Source organism: Rhinopithecus bieti, unplaced genomic scaffold, assembly GCF_001698545.2.
Source record: "Rhinopithecus bieti isolate Rb0 unplaced genomic scaffold, ASM169854v2 scaffold_32008, whole genome shotgun sequence".
In the NCBI taxonomy this organism is placed as follows: domain Eukaryota; kingdom Metazoa; phylum Chordata; class Mammalia; order Primates; family Cercopithecidae; genus Rhinopithecus; species Rhinopithecus bieti.
Genome location: NW_016814433.1, coordinates 3,256,780 through 3,273,222, shown reverse-complemented (window position 1 = coordinate 3,273,222; position 16,443 = coordinate 3,256,780). Strand labels below are relative to the sequence as shown.

The window sequence follows — 16,443 nt, the reverse complement described above, 5'->3', positions numbered from 1 at the left end:
AAAACAGAGGAAGAAAACAGTCCATCTCCCCACAAATCCCTCTGCTTCATCTCGGGACAGTCAGAGACAGGAAGCCAGGTTCCAGGACATGAAGCAGCTAGGAGGTACTCTACGGACTCTTCTGATGAAATCGTGTGAATCACGCCATCGTTAATCAGTGATATTACAGAGGAGAAACTTCCCTCCCCTAAAGTTTTCTCCCCCTAGATCCTATGGACAATAGTCTAAGTTCCTTAGAGGATAAGCTGATAGTGAGGCCCTTGGGGAGCTCCTCTGTCCAGGGAATAATTATGAAAGGGAATTAAAATCACTGGAGAAAAGGGGTTATTGGAGTACCTTGCAGTTGCCAAAGCCCTCTCCAAAGAGAATGATTTCTGCAATGAGGGTGGAGTCAGGCACCACCATGGCAATTGGGCGGAACATGGATTTAAGATTTTCAGGAAGCTCTGTGCGGCCAGCATAGCCTGGAAAACAATGCCGCTTACTTGGAATCATATATTTCCTTATCTTGATTTGCTTCTCCAAACCCACTTTCCAATCAATCTCATTTTCTTCCACCTTAACTCCATCCCTAACTTTCTCCCTAACTCCAAGATCACATCCTTTGTCATCTCAGCCCCAGCCCTTCCCAGTCCACTTTGGTCTTCTCTCTTCTCTGTGGTCCTTTCCTTACTTTCTGCGTGGTCCTATTTCAAACTCAAATCACAGAGCTGTCAATTTCCCATCTCTCCAGGTTCTGTGTATAGCTCACATCAGTCCTAATAGAAATCACAGCTTTTCCTCTTATTCGTTCAGTTCCTAAACCCTTTCCTATCCCTGTGCTGTCCTAGGCCCTTCCGCCAGAGTTGTTTCTAGGGAACAGTAAGGAGAGACCCTAGGGCCTGCTGCAAAAGAGATGGCAGAGAGACCAGAACTCTGGGAGCTAGCCTAATGGGAGAAGATAGCTAAGTATCTTAAAAGATGAGGTCTGGCCGGACGCGGTGGCTCACGCCTGTAATCCCAGCACTTTGGGAGGCCAAGGTGGGCGGATCACGAGGTCAGGAGATCGAGACCATCCTGGCTAACATGGTGAAACCCTGTCTCTACTAAAAAAAAAAAAAAAAAAAAATACACAAAAATGTAGCCGGGCACAGTGGCAGGCGCTATAGTCCCAGCTACCCGGGAGGCTACGGCAGGAGAATGGTGTGAACCCAGGAGGCAGAGCTTGCAGTGAGCCGAGATCGTGCCACCGCACTCCAGCTCCAGCCTGGGTGATAGGCAAAGACTCCGTCTCAAAAAAAAAAAAAAGGTTATTAATCCTTTAGGGAAAACAGTAAGATTGCCTCCCCTTCTCCCAGAAAGTTGTGTGTTTATCCTTCTCTCCGCGTTGCTATTTTTAACCAGACTTCATTTAGCTATATACGTTCGCATGGAAGGGGGAAGAGGAGGATGCAGTTATTTCCCCTGAATACCCAGTTCTTCCCACCCCAGAAACCCCATCCACTCCCTGCCACCTACCAGGATTCATGGTAATGAAGATCCCACAGGACCACACCAGATTTATTTCAAAGCCGTCAAAATGGAAACGGGTGAGGCCGGCAGCCAGGGCAGATAGGATGGACAGGATCTGCTGGGCCACCACTGACAGCACCTCGATGTTGATGCGGTTAAACTCATCAAAGCAACCCCAGGCTCCAGTCTGTGGGGTGCAAGGCAGAGTCACTGGGAGCAAGAGAGGTGCCCCAAAGGCTAGAAAGCATGATTAACACACCCTTCCTTAAAATGTTTCACTAGGTGAGGCGGCCTCCAGAATAGAGTGCAGGGAGAAGGGCACTAGAGTATACTGTTGTAGCTTCTGGCCAGAACTTTCCATCAGATGAGGCCAATCTGGGGTGATGGTAGAAAAGGTGTGGGTTGGAAAGAGACTGGGGTAGGGAACTTGTGTGCACTGTCTATTCTGCTCCAGTTAACACGCATTATTTTCTTTAATCCTTTAATCCTTTATAATCTTCTGATTTTTGCAAATAAGCTACATGAAGCTCAGGAAGGGGAAGGGACTTTCCTAGTTGTGGCTGGGCGCGGTGGCTCACGCCTGTAATCCCAGCACTTTGGGAGGTTGAGACAGGTGGATCACCTGAGGTCAGGAGTCTGAGACCAGCCTGGCCAAGATGGTGAAACCCTGTCTCCACTAAAAATACAAACATTAGCCAGGTTTGGTGGCATGCGCCTGTAATCCCAGCTACTCAGGAGGCTGAGGCAGGAGAATTGCTTGAACCTGGGAGGCGAAGGTTGCAGTAAGCCGAGATCACACCACTACACTCCAAAAAAAAAAAAAGAATTACCCAGGATGCAATGTCATGAAGTTACAAAGCACTGAACCAGATTTGGGTTTCAGTTTATTTTCTGGAACGAAAAGGTATTTAAGGGGCTTCTGGCACAGGGTGGCAGGATACTGACCTGAGCCAGACCTGAGTACATTCGGCCCATGGACTTGTAGTCCAGGCCCTCAGAGCAGTTGACCACAATGACATATATGCCCAGGGCCTTGCCCAGGTCCTTGACGGTCTCGGTCTTGCCCGTGCCTGCGGGGCCTTTTGGGGAGCCCCCTCGGTGCAGGTGCAATGCCGTGGTCAGTGTCATGTAACACCTGAGAATTGAGAACAGAAGCGGAGTCAGACTCCCGGACGCCTCTCAGCTTCTGCTGCCCCCACCCCAGCCACCTCATTCATCCCACACGGCAGACCTGTCTGTCAGGGGGGTGATGACAAGCCGGCCCGAGTTACCCAAGTACTCATAACTATACTGAAATTGCGTGTTGGTCTGGCGGATCATACAGTCATCAAGATCCTGGGGAAAACAGGGCAGAAAAAGAAAGAGGTGGGTTTGGAAGGAGAGTTAGAGCTGGGACAATGACTGAGAGTGGGGCTCAGAGTTGCCAGGGAGGCTGCAGTGAAGGGATCGGGGGTTCCCTTTTAGAGTTGAAAAGGGGAGTGGTTTATGGGCAAGATGGAAAATGTGTTTCATACTGCACGTCCACCCCAACCCAACGCAGCAGCTGCCTGGAGTGTTTCTGAGTCCTGTTCGAGTGACATTCATAGTGAGCCCTGACTGGGACAACCGCTTGCCACTCCTGATTGTGGGGAGGAGATGGGAGGAAGAACCGGATTAGGGTACTGGGACAGGACTAAGGGTTGGCTTAGGATATCCTTGCATTTACAGAACATGGATGCAATAAAAGCATTAGGATCCATTTTACGGTAAGAGAGTGGGGAGTTGGCCCATCTGGCACCTTCTCCCAGTAGAACCGAAGTTGGCTGAGCCAGTCAAAGGAATTGACATCCGTGAGGCCACTCTTGTAAAGCTTCTCCAACACATCCCGGGCATGAATTTCTATCGTCACCAGAGCCACAATTTTAAGCCGCATGATCTTGGTCAAGTTCCCCCTGATAGCTTCTGAATACTTATTCAGGATTGACACCTGTGGCATGAGGCAGCAGGGAAGAGAGCAGACAGAGCAATGTCGCCAAAGCCCAATCACCCCTCACTCCCACCCAGCACCACTTCCAACCCGGTGCTGACCCCACCTGCTGGAACTCCTGGTAATTCTGCTCCACCGCGGACTGCCCCCACTGGACTTCCATCATAAAGCACCTTCGCTCTGGCCCTTTTCCACCAGCTCACCTCTAATTCTCACTGCTTCCTCCCTGCAATTCTAGCCCCAGACCTAACCCATACTTGCAGAGCACCCACCTGCTTTTTTCTTTTTTCTTTTTTTTTTTTTTTTTTTTTTTTTTGAGATAGAGTCTCACTCTGTCGCCCAGGCTGGAGTGCAGTGGCGCGATCTCGGCTCCCCGCAACCTCCGACTCCCGGGTTCACGCCATTCTCCTGCCTCAGCCTCCCGAGTAGCTGGGACTACAGGCGCCCGCCACCATGCCTGGCTAATTTTTTGTATTTTTAATAGAGACGGGGTTTCACCGTGTTAGCCAGGATGGTCTCAAACTCCTGACCTCGTGATCCGCCTGCCTCGGCCTCCCAAAGTGCTGGGATTACAGGCGTGAGCCACCGTGCCCAGCCCTTTTTTTTTGAGACAGAGTCTTGCTCTGTTGCCCAGGCTGGAGTGCAGTGGTACGATCTCAGCTCACTGTAGCCTCAACCTCCTGTGTGTGCCACCAGTTAATTTTTGTATTTTTTGGTAAAGAAGGGGTTTCACCATATTGCCCAGGCTGGTCTGGAACTCCTGGGCTCAAGCAAGTGGGCTCCTCCCACCTCTGCCTCCCAAAGTGCTGGGATTACAAGCATCAGCCACTGCGCTCGGCCTCCCACCTGCTTCTTCTTCATGACCTTGAGGATTTTCTTGTCTCCCCGCTCCTTCGCTGTCAGCAGGCACTTGGTGACATCAGCCGTCCACTGGATCTGACTGGCAGTGATCACCATCTGAGGATGTGCAGAAGCCATGTCCCAAAGCCCTATCCTCGGCCACCCACACAGCCCAGCTCCCAAGTCCCAGCTATTTCAAGAACCGTGTGCCTCTCCCAACTGCACCCAATCTGCTCTGAAGGATGGGACATGGGCCTCAGGTCAGGAGCTAAGGGTCCAGCTTGGAGTGTACCAGAGCCACAGCCCAGAAAGGGGGGTAAGAAACCACATTGTGTGAGACTCGAGATTCTGTCTTTCCACTGGCCACCTCCTTTTAACTCCATCTTTTTAACTCCATCTTCTTGTTCCCTCATTTCTTCATTTCTTTCTTTTTTTTTTTCTTTTTTTTTTTGAGATGGAGTCTCGCTCTGTCACCCAGGCTGGAGTGCTGTGGCCGGATCACAGCTCACTGCAAGCTCCGCCTCCCGGGTTCACGCCATTCTCCTGCCTCAGCCTCCCGAGTAGCTGGGACTACAGGCGCTACCACCTCGCCCGGCTAGTTTTTTGTAGTTTTTTTTTAGTAGAGACGGGGTTTCACCGTGTTAGCCAGGATGGTCTCAATCTCCTGACCTCGTGATCCGCCCGTCTCGGCCTCCCAAAGTGCTGGGATTATAGGCTTGAGCCACCGCGCCCAGCCTCTTTCTTTTTTTTTAAATTTTTTTTTTTTTAATTTTTTTAGATGGAGTCTTACTTTGTCACCCAGGTTGTCACTTCGCCTCCTGGGTTCAAGCTATTTTCCTGCCTCAGCCTCCTGAGAAACTGGGATTACAGATGCACACCAGATAATTTTTTGTATTTTTAGTAGAGACAGAGTTTCACCATGTTGGCCAGGCTGGTCTTGAACTCCTGACCTCAAGTGATCTGCCCGCCTCGGCCTTCCAAAGTCCTGGGATTACAGGTGTGAGCCACCATGCCTGGCCCCTTGTTCCCTCATTTCTGTTGACCCCAACTCACCTGGCCAGCCCACTCCTTCACCCATTTGTCCCTCTTGTTGAGAAACTTCTTGAGGGCCAGGCGGCAGTTCCGGAGAAGGTCCCGCAGGGTCACCCTCATGGTCCGTTCCACATCGCCAAGCCAGGACTGGGGGGAGGTGGGAGAATAGGGTAGCTCAGCCTCAGGGGCACGGCCAAGGTCCTCCACAGGGAAGGCACTTAGGAAGCGGCACTCCAGGGCTTTGTACCCAGAGAAAAGCAGGAATGGGCAACGGCTGGCTTGGGTCCCTGAGAGAAATGGAGGCTCTGAGGCAGATGGTCTGACTTTCAGAAGGAAATTTCAGTTCAGAGCAGAGATGATCATTGTCAGGAATGGCAGGTGGGAGGGGAAAGAGTGACTATCGGCCATTTACAGAGATCTTCTCTCCTCATGGAGCCAGGTGAACTTTCTTTTTTTCTTTTCTTTTCTTTTTTTTTTTTTTTTTTTTGAGATGGAGTTTCACTCTGATTGCCCAGGCTGGAGTGCAATGGCGCGATCTCAGCTCAATGCAACCTCCGCCTCCCAGGTTCAAGCGATTCTCCTGCCTCAGCCTCCTGAATAGCTGGGATTACAGGCATGCGCCACTACTCCCGGCTAATTTTGTACTTTCAGTAGAGACGGGGTTTCTCCATGTTGGTCAGGCTGGTCTGGAACTCCCGACCTCAGGGGATCCGCCTGCCTCGGCCTCCCAGAGTGCTGGGATTACAGGTGTGAGCCACTGTGCCCGGCCCAGGTGAACTGTCTGCAGGAAGAAGAATCAGCTAGGTCCTCAGACTCTCACCACAACTCACCTCCACAGGCCCTTCTAAAAGTACTGAGTGGAGGAAATCAATGTACTCGCCGTCGCCCGAGAACATTCCCACAGCTTCCCATTTGCTGCTGGACCCTCCAACCTGCAGAAAACAGAAGCTACTCAGAGCCTGGCCGGCCCACACTTGGTATCCGCCTAGAAGTACTGGGGCCTTTTGAGGGTAATTACTGCTCCTCTCCTCTCCTCTCAATATTACCAATTGGAAGAAATTCTATCCCCTGAGAATCGAGAATCATTAATTAACATGGCCCTCCTGTTGAGAGGGCAGGGTCCCTTCCAAAGCCTTTCATACCCACCCACCATCTCATTGTGGCCACTTCTACCGACCTTCTGGATTCTCAGCAACTTGATGTTGTCAAAGCATTTTTTGAGGTGCGGCTGCACAGCCTCTGGGTTTCGGGACTGGCCCAAAATCTCCAGTAGGTCATCATTGGACAAGAAGTAGAAGCGGGGGAAAATATGTCGCTTGGTCTCTAAATACATATCCAGAGACTTTTGAATATCTTCCAGGATTGTGTTCATTTCTGTCAATGTGTCCAGGAGGCCTGGGAAGAAGCGTGATGAATGCCATTTGATGGCCTTCTTTCCACTGCCCTGGGGGGATCTGGATGCCCCAACTCTGTGTTCTTTGCCAGCTCTTAAGCAGTGGGGCACAGACTGCCATGAGGGTTTCTGGACGCAGAGAAGTATCCCCAGACCCTCTATCATGCTCATCCCATTCTCTCCATTAATTAATGACTCACTATTCATTATGCACTATTGTACATGTTACTATTTATACATTAATGATACATCATATATGACTTCATTAATACAGTAACTTCCCCTTACCCACAGTTTCACTTTCCATGGTTGCAACTACCTGCAGACAACTGTGGTCCGAAAATATTCAATGGAAAATTCCAGAAATAAACAATTCCTAGGTTTTAATTGCACACTGTGCTGAGTAGTGTGGTGCAGTCTCTCACCATCCTGCTCTGTCCCCCAGGATGTGAATGATCCCTCTGTCCAGCGCCTCCACGCTGAAGAGGTTCCCTGCCCGTGAGTCATTTAGTAGCCCTCTCGGTTATCAAATCGACTGTTGTGACATCACAGCAGTGCCTGTGTTCAAGTGACTCTTATTTCACTTAATAATGTAAGCAGAAGTGCAAGAGTAGTGATGCTGCCAATTCAGATACGCCAAAGAGAAGCCGTAAAGTGCTTCCATAAAGAGCTTCCTTCCTTTAAGTGAAAAGGTGAAAGTTCTCAACTGAGGTTGCTGAGATCTACAGTAAGAATGAATCTTCTGGCTGTGTGCAGTGGCTGACGCCTGTCATCCCAATACTTTGGGAGGCCGAGGTGGGCGGATCACTCGAGGTCAGGAGTTCAAGACCAGCCTGGCCACCATGGTGAAATCCCATCTCTACTAAAAATACAAAAATTAGCTGGGCGTGGTGGCAGGTGCCTGTAAGCCATGCTACTTGGGAGGCTGAGGCAGGAGAATCGCTTAAACCCAGAAGGTGGAAGTTGCAGTGAGCTGAGATCGTGCCACCGTACTCCAACCTAGGCGACAGAGCAAGACACCGTCTCAAAAAAAAAAAAGAATCTGAATCTTCTATCTGCGAAACTGTGACAAAGGAAAAAGAAATTCATGATAGTTTTGCTGTCACACCTCAAACTGCAAAAGTTACAGCCTCGGCGCATAACAAGTGCTTAGTTAAGATGGAAAGGGCATTGAATTTATGGGAGGCAGACACAAACAGAAACATGTTCTGATTGATGGCAATTGGGTTCAGGACTATCTGAGGTGTCAGGCATCTACTGGGGGGTCTTGGAACATATCCCCAGTGAGTAGCGGGGGACACTGTATAACACACCCACCAAAGAACTTGGGGGTCCATCTTCCTTCATTTCCCATAGGCAAAAAAAGAAAAGAAGGGCCGGGGGAAGAACTTAGGGATCCACTGGCCCACCCAAGAGCTTCTGAAAAGTAGAGATTTCCCTCCATGTACACAATCTAGCAAGCACTTTAGATACACGTCATGTGCACACAGTGAAAGAAATCGACAAGGACTGGGGTTGCCAGTGTCCCTCATGTCACAGCAAAAAGAGTGCCAGAACAGGCGGCAGAAGACTCCCAATCAAACAGTGGTTCTTTCACTTACTGGCATGTCAATTCACCTCATTGAGTTTTCACCTCTTTGTGTATAAAATGGCAATAAAATCCATCTCAAAAATCAACGTGAGGCCAGCCGTGGTGGTTCACGCCTGTAATCCCAGCAGTCTGGGAGGCCGAGGTGGGTGGATCACTTGAGGTCAGAGAGCGAGACCAGCCTGACCAAAATGGTGAAACTCTGTCTCTACTAAAAAAATACAAACGTAGCTGGGTGTGGTGGCACACGCCTATAATCCCAGCTACTTGGGAGGCTGAGGCAGGAGAATTGCTTGAACTGGGAGGTGGAGGTTGTGGTGAGCTGAGATCGCGCCATTGCACTTCAGCCTGGGCAACAAGAGCGAAACTCCGTCTCAAAAAACAAACAAACAAAAAAAACCAATGTGAGTACTAATTGAAGTGTATTCACATCGGTAGCTTCTCAATAATGTTACTTTCCTCCCAGCCTACAGCCCCATACCTCAGGTCTTGATTGATTTTCCCCTTGTCTTCCCAGTTTCTAGCTTTCTGAAAAAAAGGAGGGACACTAGTGAGTGTGAACTCAGAGGTAACCCTCATGCCTTCAAGCACAGGGTCTACAGGCTGTTGGGTCCTCTGAGTGCAAACCTGAGTGACCCCCCCAGAGATCACAGGCAGACTCAGTAGCCATGGACAAGATGGATTTATTCTGTGCGTTCAACAAAGGGATCATTGTTTTTTTGGCTTTGCTTATAAATTGTTCCAAAATATAACTCGGTCAATTATTTCAAATAGTATCAGTCGTTGTCATTCAACTTTGCATATCATAACTTTTCATGTTTACCTTTTATCAGAATAATTAAAATTATTTGTATTGATGTGTATACTGAAGGCTCTTGGAAAAATGAAGCACTGCTAAGACTAGCCCTAGGTAAAATGAAGAGGTCCTCTGTACCCCCGCCAGAATTCTTCGCCACAGGATGCCCATTCTAGATGCCCGTTGTCAAACCTGACTCCCTGATTCTCTACCCAAGTCTCCCCCAGTCAACCAGCCCTCACTATGTGTTCATCTTACCATGTGTTCATCCCTTTCTTCCCCATACCCTACCTCATCCCATGGCTAAAGGCTAGTTAATCTGCTAAACTAAAGACAATGTAGGCTGGGCTCAGTGGCTCACACCTGTAATCCCAGCACTTTGGGAGGCTGAGGGAGGTGGATCACCTGAGGTCAGGAGTTCGAGACCAGCCTGGCCAACTTGGTGAAAGCCCAGCTCTACTAAAAATAAAAAAAATTAGCCAGAGGTGGTGGCACATGCTTGTATTCTCCAGCTACTTGGGAGGCTGAAGCAGGAGAATCATTTGAACCCGGGAGGTGGAGAGTGCAGTAAGCCCAGATCACACCACTGCACTCCAGCCTGGGCGACGCACAAACCTCCGTCTCAAAAAAAAATTTTTTTAATAAATAAATAAACTCATCTGACTGATTCCATATCCCATGCTCTTAACCACTACATTATTATACTCCACGCAAATACTTGTTGAGTTTAATTTATGGAATTGTGATCTAATGCTTAGAAGAGGTGATGGAGATGGGACACGTTAGGAGAGCTGGGGGCATCAGTCTTTTTAATCAATGAAACATGCAACCATGACCAAGCAGAGTACCTGCCAAAGCTGTGTCAGGGCAGGAGCCCTGGAACTCTGACCTGGGTAATGGGTGCTCCGGAGAGCATTGTTGTCCTTGTTCATCCTGTCCATGATGGCTTTCCAGTTGCTGTTGACCTGGTCAAATAAGGCCGATTCGTTGGGCAGCTGCTTGCGGATGTCTTCTCCTAGGAAGATATTCTGAGGGGGCCAAAAATTGGGGTGAGAGGCCACTTTGTATGCACTCTCCACCCTCTGCTCCCCATTCCCAGATCGTGGGTGACAGTTGAGTAGAAGATACAGAGTGCCAGAAGTCAAAGGTCAAGATGCCCAAGTTCTACAAGGAAAGTTGGAGGTGGGGGGCCAGGTACTTGGGTCTAAGAAGAAAAATGGAAGAAATATCCATTGAAGAAGAACAAAAACTTGTTAAGGAGGGAATCTAAGGTGAGAGGTAATAACTAAGAATCAGACAGCTGGGTCCTAGATGAAGAGTGACTTTAAAGGTAGGAGAATGAGACTGATAACAGGGCAAAATCTAGATCTTAAGCAAATGAAGGAGAAAAAGCAGGAAGCAGGAAAAGCTTGGGCGCTGAGTCCTGACCTCTAAGTACATCCACTGACGCTGCACTGTGAGAATCATCTCAATAACCTCCAAAATAAGGGAGAGGCAGCGTTCCCAGTGATCCACATCCTTCTCAAAGGCCTTAACAAAGCGAGATGCCTTCATGGTAGACAGAGCTACCTGGTTATCTTCCAGCGCCTGGAATATTTCTTCTGTACCTCTGGGACACAAGGGTTCAAAATCATAGTCCATCCCCACCTGCCCAACCTTGGCCCCACGCTGCAGCCCAGGTCACACAGCCCCCCTTTCTCCTAGAGCCCCAGCTCCCCCGACCTGAGCCGATGATGGCCTTTATCCTTGTAGGGTACTATGTCGAGCTGAGTCACATCCCAGGTCTTGGCAATGTTTTGTAAAGCCTGTGGAGAGAAATTGGGGGACATAGCAGTCAGGTATCTCTTCCCTAAGGGGAACAGGAGCTGAGAGGCATCATCAGATGATGAACAGCTGGAAGCCTGTGCTCCAGGAGGTGCAGGAGGTGTGGGAGCATGGGAGAGGAGGGTCGTACCACTTCTATAGCCAGCTCTTTAGTTGCTGAAGCAGAGATCTCCCCAATTTTCTCCACGTGCTGATCCATCCCAAGCTCCACAATCTGCTCCAAGGTGAAGCTTTCAGATTCCTGATCAAACTCCCGCTGGATCTCATCCCTGACCTGGTCCCAGTGCCTGCAGCCAGGAACAGGAGGGTGTGAGGTCAGGAGCGTTACCATCACTCCCAGCGCTGTCTCCCACTGGGACACTGTGATTCTGCGTAGTTATTAATTCACGATTCAACTCATTTTGCTAATCAGGCTCGAAGATGCAATCTTAGGCACCATGGGGAACACGAAGATTGAGGTAAGACCCTCCAGGAGTGGATTATCTGGAGAGGGAGTTGAGGCAGGTGCGCCCACAAAACACACAACGAATCACCGCAGGTTTACTTTAGATCTACACTGAGTAAAGGCCTTACATGAAACATCTCATATCATTCTCATGGCTACTCTATAAATTAGGAATTATTATTATTCCATTTACAGATGAGAAAACTGAGGGTTAGAGAGGTTAAGTAATGTAAGCAAATAAAGTGGTTAGGTTATACACAACCGTATAACACTTAATGGTTTCGGCATTGCCAAAAACATTATACTGGAAGAAAGACAAAGAAGTAAAATTATTTTCTCTTAAATGGATAGATCATTATTAAAACACCATTTATAAAATTACTTTATTTTATAAATCTATCCCCAGTGGCTCGAGATACATTCTCTACCATATGATAAATTCTGACGGATTAAAGGAATTAAACCTGAGAAACACAAAGCATTAGAAGAAAGAATGAAGAGGATGTATTTGTAACTTTGGGATAGGAAAGGTCTTCCTAAACAAGGCACAAAGGCAAAAACCATACAGAAAGAAAGTTATACTTTTGGCTACCTCAAAATAAAATCTTTTGTATAACAAAAGACATAAGGCGGGCTGGGCTGGGTGGCTCATGCCTGTAATCCAAGCACTTTGGGAGGCCAAGGTGGGCGGACCACTTGAGGCCAGGAGTTCAAGATCATCTTGGCCAACATGGCAAAACTCCATCTCTACTAAAAATACAAAAATTAGCCGAGCATGGTGGCGGGTGCTTGTAATCCCAGTTACTCGGGAGGCTGAGGCACAAGAATTGCTTGAACCTGCGAGGCAAAGGTTATAGTGAGCCGAGATCATAGCACTGCACCCCAGCCTGGGCAACAGAGTGAGACTCTGTCTACCCCCCAGAAAAAGAAAAAAAAAAAGACATAAGGCTTAGTCATGATAGACAACTCCCTCTCAGACAGCGGGAGGCCCCAGGGCAGGGGGCAGAGAACAAGAGTCAGCAAGGCTGGATGACCTGAGACAGTGCAAGAAGCAGAGGACAGTGGCAGGCTTGGTGTCTGTGCCACATGTTCACTGAGCACTATTTGCAATAGCCACGATGTGGAATCACCCTGCGTGTCCATCAAGCGATGAATGGAGGACGAAAATGTGGTGCATAGATACAGTGAAATATCTCAGTCACAGGAAAGAAGAAAATCCTGTCACTTGCAACAACATGGAAGAACCTGGAGGACATTTTGCTAAGCGAAATAAGCCAGGCAAAGAAAGACAAACACCGCATGATCGCACTCATATGTCATACGTGAAGTCTGAACAGGTTGAACTCACAGAAGCACAGTCGAATGCTGGTTATCAGGGACTGGGGGTGGTAGGTGGAGAGTTGGGGAGGTGTTGGTCAAAGGACACAAAATTTCAGTTAGACAAGAGGGATGATCTCCTGTACATTGTGGCAACAATGGTTAATAACAATCTATTCTACACTTGAAAACCACTGAGTAGCTTTTCAGTATTCTCACTACAAAAAATAGGTATGTGAGGTAATGCATATGATAATTAGCTCAATTTAGCCATTCCAAAATGTGTACATATTTCAAAACATTATGCTGTACACCATAAGTGTATGCAATTTTCATGCGTCCATCAAAATTAAATGTTTGTTAAAAAGAGGAAAGAGAAAAAGACATACATTTGTGGACAAAGGGGAAGAGAGGGCTGTGAACACCGTGGAGAGGAAATAGGAGGGACCAGGTGGTAGCGCAGGCCAGAGGGGCAGAGTGGACACCCAGGAGCAGAGGGGCAGCCTCACCTCTCTCTAAGGGCAGGGTTCCGCAGGTCTGAGATGAGAGGCATGGTCCTCTTGAACTGCTCTATTTTTGAGCGAGTGGTTTCAATAATTTCCCAGTTTCGGTCCTGAGCAAAAGTTGGGGGCATCAGAAGACCCGATGACCTCCCTGGGAATAGACCCCGATCCTCCACTAGCTTCTCTTCCGCCTCCCCGCCCTGTTTCTCCCCACCTTATACTCTTTGGCTAATCTTGTGAGGCGACGAAACAGCCCGTGGGCCATGGTCTCCATGGTTTCGGTCTGCAGGGTCAGGAACCGGCCAGTCTTCCACTCATTCCAGTTCTCCTCCCAGTCTCGTGTGATCTCCCAGACTTGCTGGAGGGCGTCGAGCTCCTACGGAGCAGAAAGGTGCATTGCATGAAGAGGCACCTGCCCTCCTCCTCCCTGACGGACGCCCAGGCCCTTCGCTGCTCTTGCTCTGTGACGCTTTCCCTCTAGATAATACAGCGGCCTCCTCCGTCCACATAAATTTCTCCCCTCTGTCGCCTTAAGAGCTTATCAAGGAACAAGCACAGGAAAAGACCCTCAATGTCATGAGTCATTAGGGAAATGCAAATCAAAAGCTCAGTGAGATACCACTTCACACCCGCTAGGATGGCGAGAACCAAAAAAAAAAAAAAAAAAGGTAAATAAGTGTTGGCATGGAGATATGGAGAAATAGGAAGCCTTGTACACTGCTAGTGGGAACGTGAAATGGTGCAGCTGCTGTGGAAAATGGCTTGGCAGCTCCTCAAAAAGTTAAACATAGAGTTTCCATATGATCTAGCAATTCCACTCCTAGGCTTACACCCACAAGAATAGGGAACAGGTGTTCAGACAAATACAAGTACACGCGTGTTCATGGCAGCACTACTCCCTTTAGCTAAAAGGTGGAAATAACCCAAATGTCCATCAACTGGTGAATGGTAGACAAAATGTGGTAAACTCATACAATATTCAAATATAAATATTCAGCCATTGTAAAAAGTCCTGATCCATGCTACACCATGGATGAACCTTGAAGACATCATGCTAAGCGAAGGAAGCCAGATTAAAAAGGCCACGTGTGATATGGTTCCACTTGTATGAAGTGTCCAGAATAGGCGAATCACACACCTGGAAAATAGGCTCATAACTGACTGGGGCGGGGGACGGGGGATGGATGTGACTGCTAAGGGGCAGTTTCCTTTAGGGTAATACAAATGTTTGGGAATTAGATAGAGGTGGTGTGAATCACTAAATGTCACTAATTGTTCACTTCAAAATGGTTAATTTTGGCGGGGCGCCGTGGCTCACACTTGTAATCCCAGCACTTTGGGAGGTTGAGGCAGGTGGATCACCTGAGGTCAGGAGCTCAAGACCAGCCTGGACAATATGGTAAAACCCCATCTCTATACTAAAAATACAAAAAGTAGCCAGGCATAGTGGCGGATGCTTGTAATCCCAGCTACTCGGGAGTCTGAGGCATGAGAATCGTTTGAACCCGGGTGACAGAGGTTACAGTGAGCCGAGATTGCGCAACCACACTCCAGCCTGGGCAAGAGAGCAAGACTCTGTCTCAAAAAAAAAAAAAGAATTAATTTTGTTATGTGAATTTTACCTCAACTGAAACAAAAGCTCCTCGTGAGCTCCTCTCCCATCCCACTGCCTTTGTGGGTGCTAAGGACCCATTATCCTGTCCCTGCCCCTTATCGACAGTGACCACAGGGTCCTCGCTCAGCACACCACCTTCTCCAGGTTCTGAAGGTCCTTAGAGGGTGGCTGCTCAATCTTGAAGATGCCCAGGTTGGCTCGGAGACTGTTTTCCTCTTCCCGCATGGCCATCAGCATGGCCCGCACTTGTGCGATCTGGTCTAGGGCAGACATGTGTCCCACGTTGCTGGTGAAAGGGCCTGTGGAGGATTCAGGATGAAGCTCAGCTTCCCGCTCCCGTCTGGCAAGGACAGCCACGGCTCTCCTATCTCTTTGTGGGCAAATCTCACCTCTCTCCTCACGTGAGAGAGGGAAGGGAAGGAGAGCAAGAGGGAACGCATTGAAAGAATGACGGCTAATCTTAGCAAAAACTCCTAAATGCGGCTTGAGAGTCAGGAACAGATGGAATATGGAAGTCGGAATAAGAAAAGTAGAAATGGGGGCCGGGGGCGGTGGCTCACGCCTGTAATTCCAGCACTTTGGGAGGCTGAGGCAGGCAGATGACAAGGTCAAGAGATCGAGACTATTCTGGCCAACACAGGGAAACCCCGTCTCTACTAAAAATACAAAAATTAGCCGGGCGTGGTGGCGCACGTGCCTGTAGTCCCAGCTACTCGGGAGGCCGAGGCAGGAGAATCGCTTAAACCCAGGAGGTGGAGGTTGCAGTGAGCTGAGATCGAGTCACTGCACTCCAGCCTGGCAACAGAGAGAGATTCCATCTCAAAAAAAAAAAAAAAAAAAACAGAAAGAAAAAAGAAAAGGAGAAATGCTATGAGCTGCACCTGTGCCCAAAACGAGAGCCACTGAGTGTCCTCCTCCTTTGCTCCTGAGCGGAGGCTCTTCCCCGCCCCAGCACCCACCCTCCTCCTCCCCTCCCAGTTTTCCCTTCCCAGGACCTGGGCTTGGAAGGCGGGGCCTCTAAACAAAGGCTAAAGAAGCGGGAGAGGTGTATCAAGGAGGACCTTTGAATTCGAAATCTTCCAGAAGCGTATGTGCTTTCTTCTTGAAGTCATCTGCCGAGTGGATCAGGCCTGTCTTGAATTTCTCCTTGTATTTCTTCAGCATTTGCTCACTGTCCAGCAGAGTTTGTTGGAAGACAGCCCATTCCCCATTGAGACTGTCCAGCATCTCCAAGACCTGGGGGTGTCAGAGAGTGGCAGATGACCAGGAGCAGGAGGTCTGCCCTCGCATAAAGGCTTGTAAGGACTCTTTTCTGATCCTCCAGACCAGAGTCTGGGGATGAGTTTTGCACATGTGACAAGTCCTAAAAAAGTCAAAGTGTGAGTTGCTGGGCCTAAAAGAAACCCTGGCCGGGTGTGGTGGCTCACGCCTGTGATCCCAGCACTTTGGGAGGCCAAGGTGGGAGGATCACTTGAGATGCCTGTAGTCCCAGCTACTCGGGAGGCTGAGGTGGGAGGATCACTTGAGCCCAGGAAGTTGAGGCTGCAGTGAGTCATGATTGCACCTCTGCACTCCAGGCTGGGCAATGGTTGGAGGTCCCATCTCAAAAAAAAAAAAAAAAAAAAAAAAAAAA

At 48.8% G+C, this 16,443-nt stretch overlaps 1 protein-coding gene across 1 annotated transcript in view; it reads right to left on the bottom strand.

Annotated features, from left to right (window-relative positions):
• Positions 1-16,443, bottom strand: part of DNAH2 (dynein axonemal heavy chain 2) — a 126,798-nt gene that overhangs the window by 61,142 nt on the left and 49,213 nt on the right. The window contains exons 23-39 of the mRNA XM_017850549.1: positions 15,872-16,046; positions 14,946-15,109; positions 13,410-13,571; positions 13,202-13,305; positions 11,061-11,217; positions 10,829-10,911; positions 10,535-10,715; positions 9,996-10,134; positions 6,507-6,724; positions 6,160-6,261; positions 5,351-5,476; positions 4,304-4,414; positions 3,269-3,457; positions 2,723-2,826; positions 2,437-2,626; positions 1,498-1,678; positions 337-464 (exon numbers count right to left, since the gene is read on the bottom strand). Coding sequence (XP_017706038.1) covers positions 337-464; positions 1,498-1,678; positions 2,437-2,626; positions 2,723-2,826; positions 3,269-3,457; positions 4,304-4,414; positions 5,351-5,476; positions 6,160-6,261; positions 6,507-6,724; positions 9,996-10,134; positions 10,535-10,715; positions 10,829-10,911; positions 11,061-11,217; positions 13,202-13,305; positions 13,410-13,571; positions 14,946-15,109; positions 15,872-16,046 — 2,514 coding nt within the window. The remainder of the gene's footprint in view (positions 1-336; positions 465-1,497; positions 1,679-2,436; positions 2,627-2,722; positions 2,827-3,268; positions 3,458-4,303; positions 4,415-5,350; positions 5,477-6,159; positions 6,262-6,506; positions 6,725-9,995; positions 10,135-10,534; positions 10,716-10,828; positions 10,912-11,060; positions 11,218-13,201; positions 13,306-13,409; positions 13,572-14,945; positions 15,110-15,871; positions 16,047-16,443) is intronic.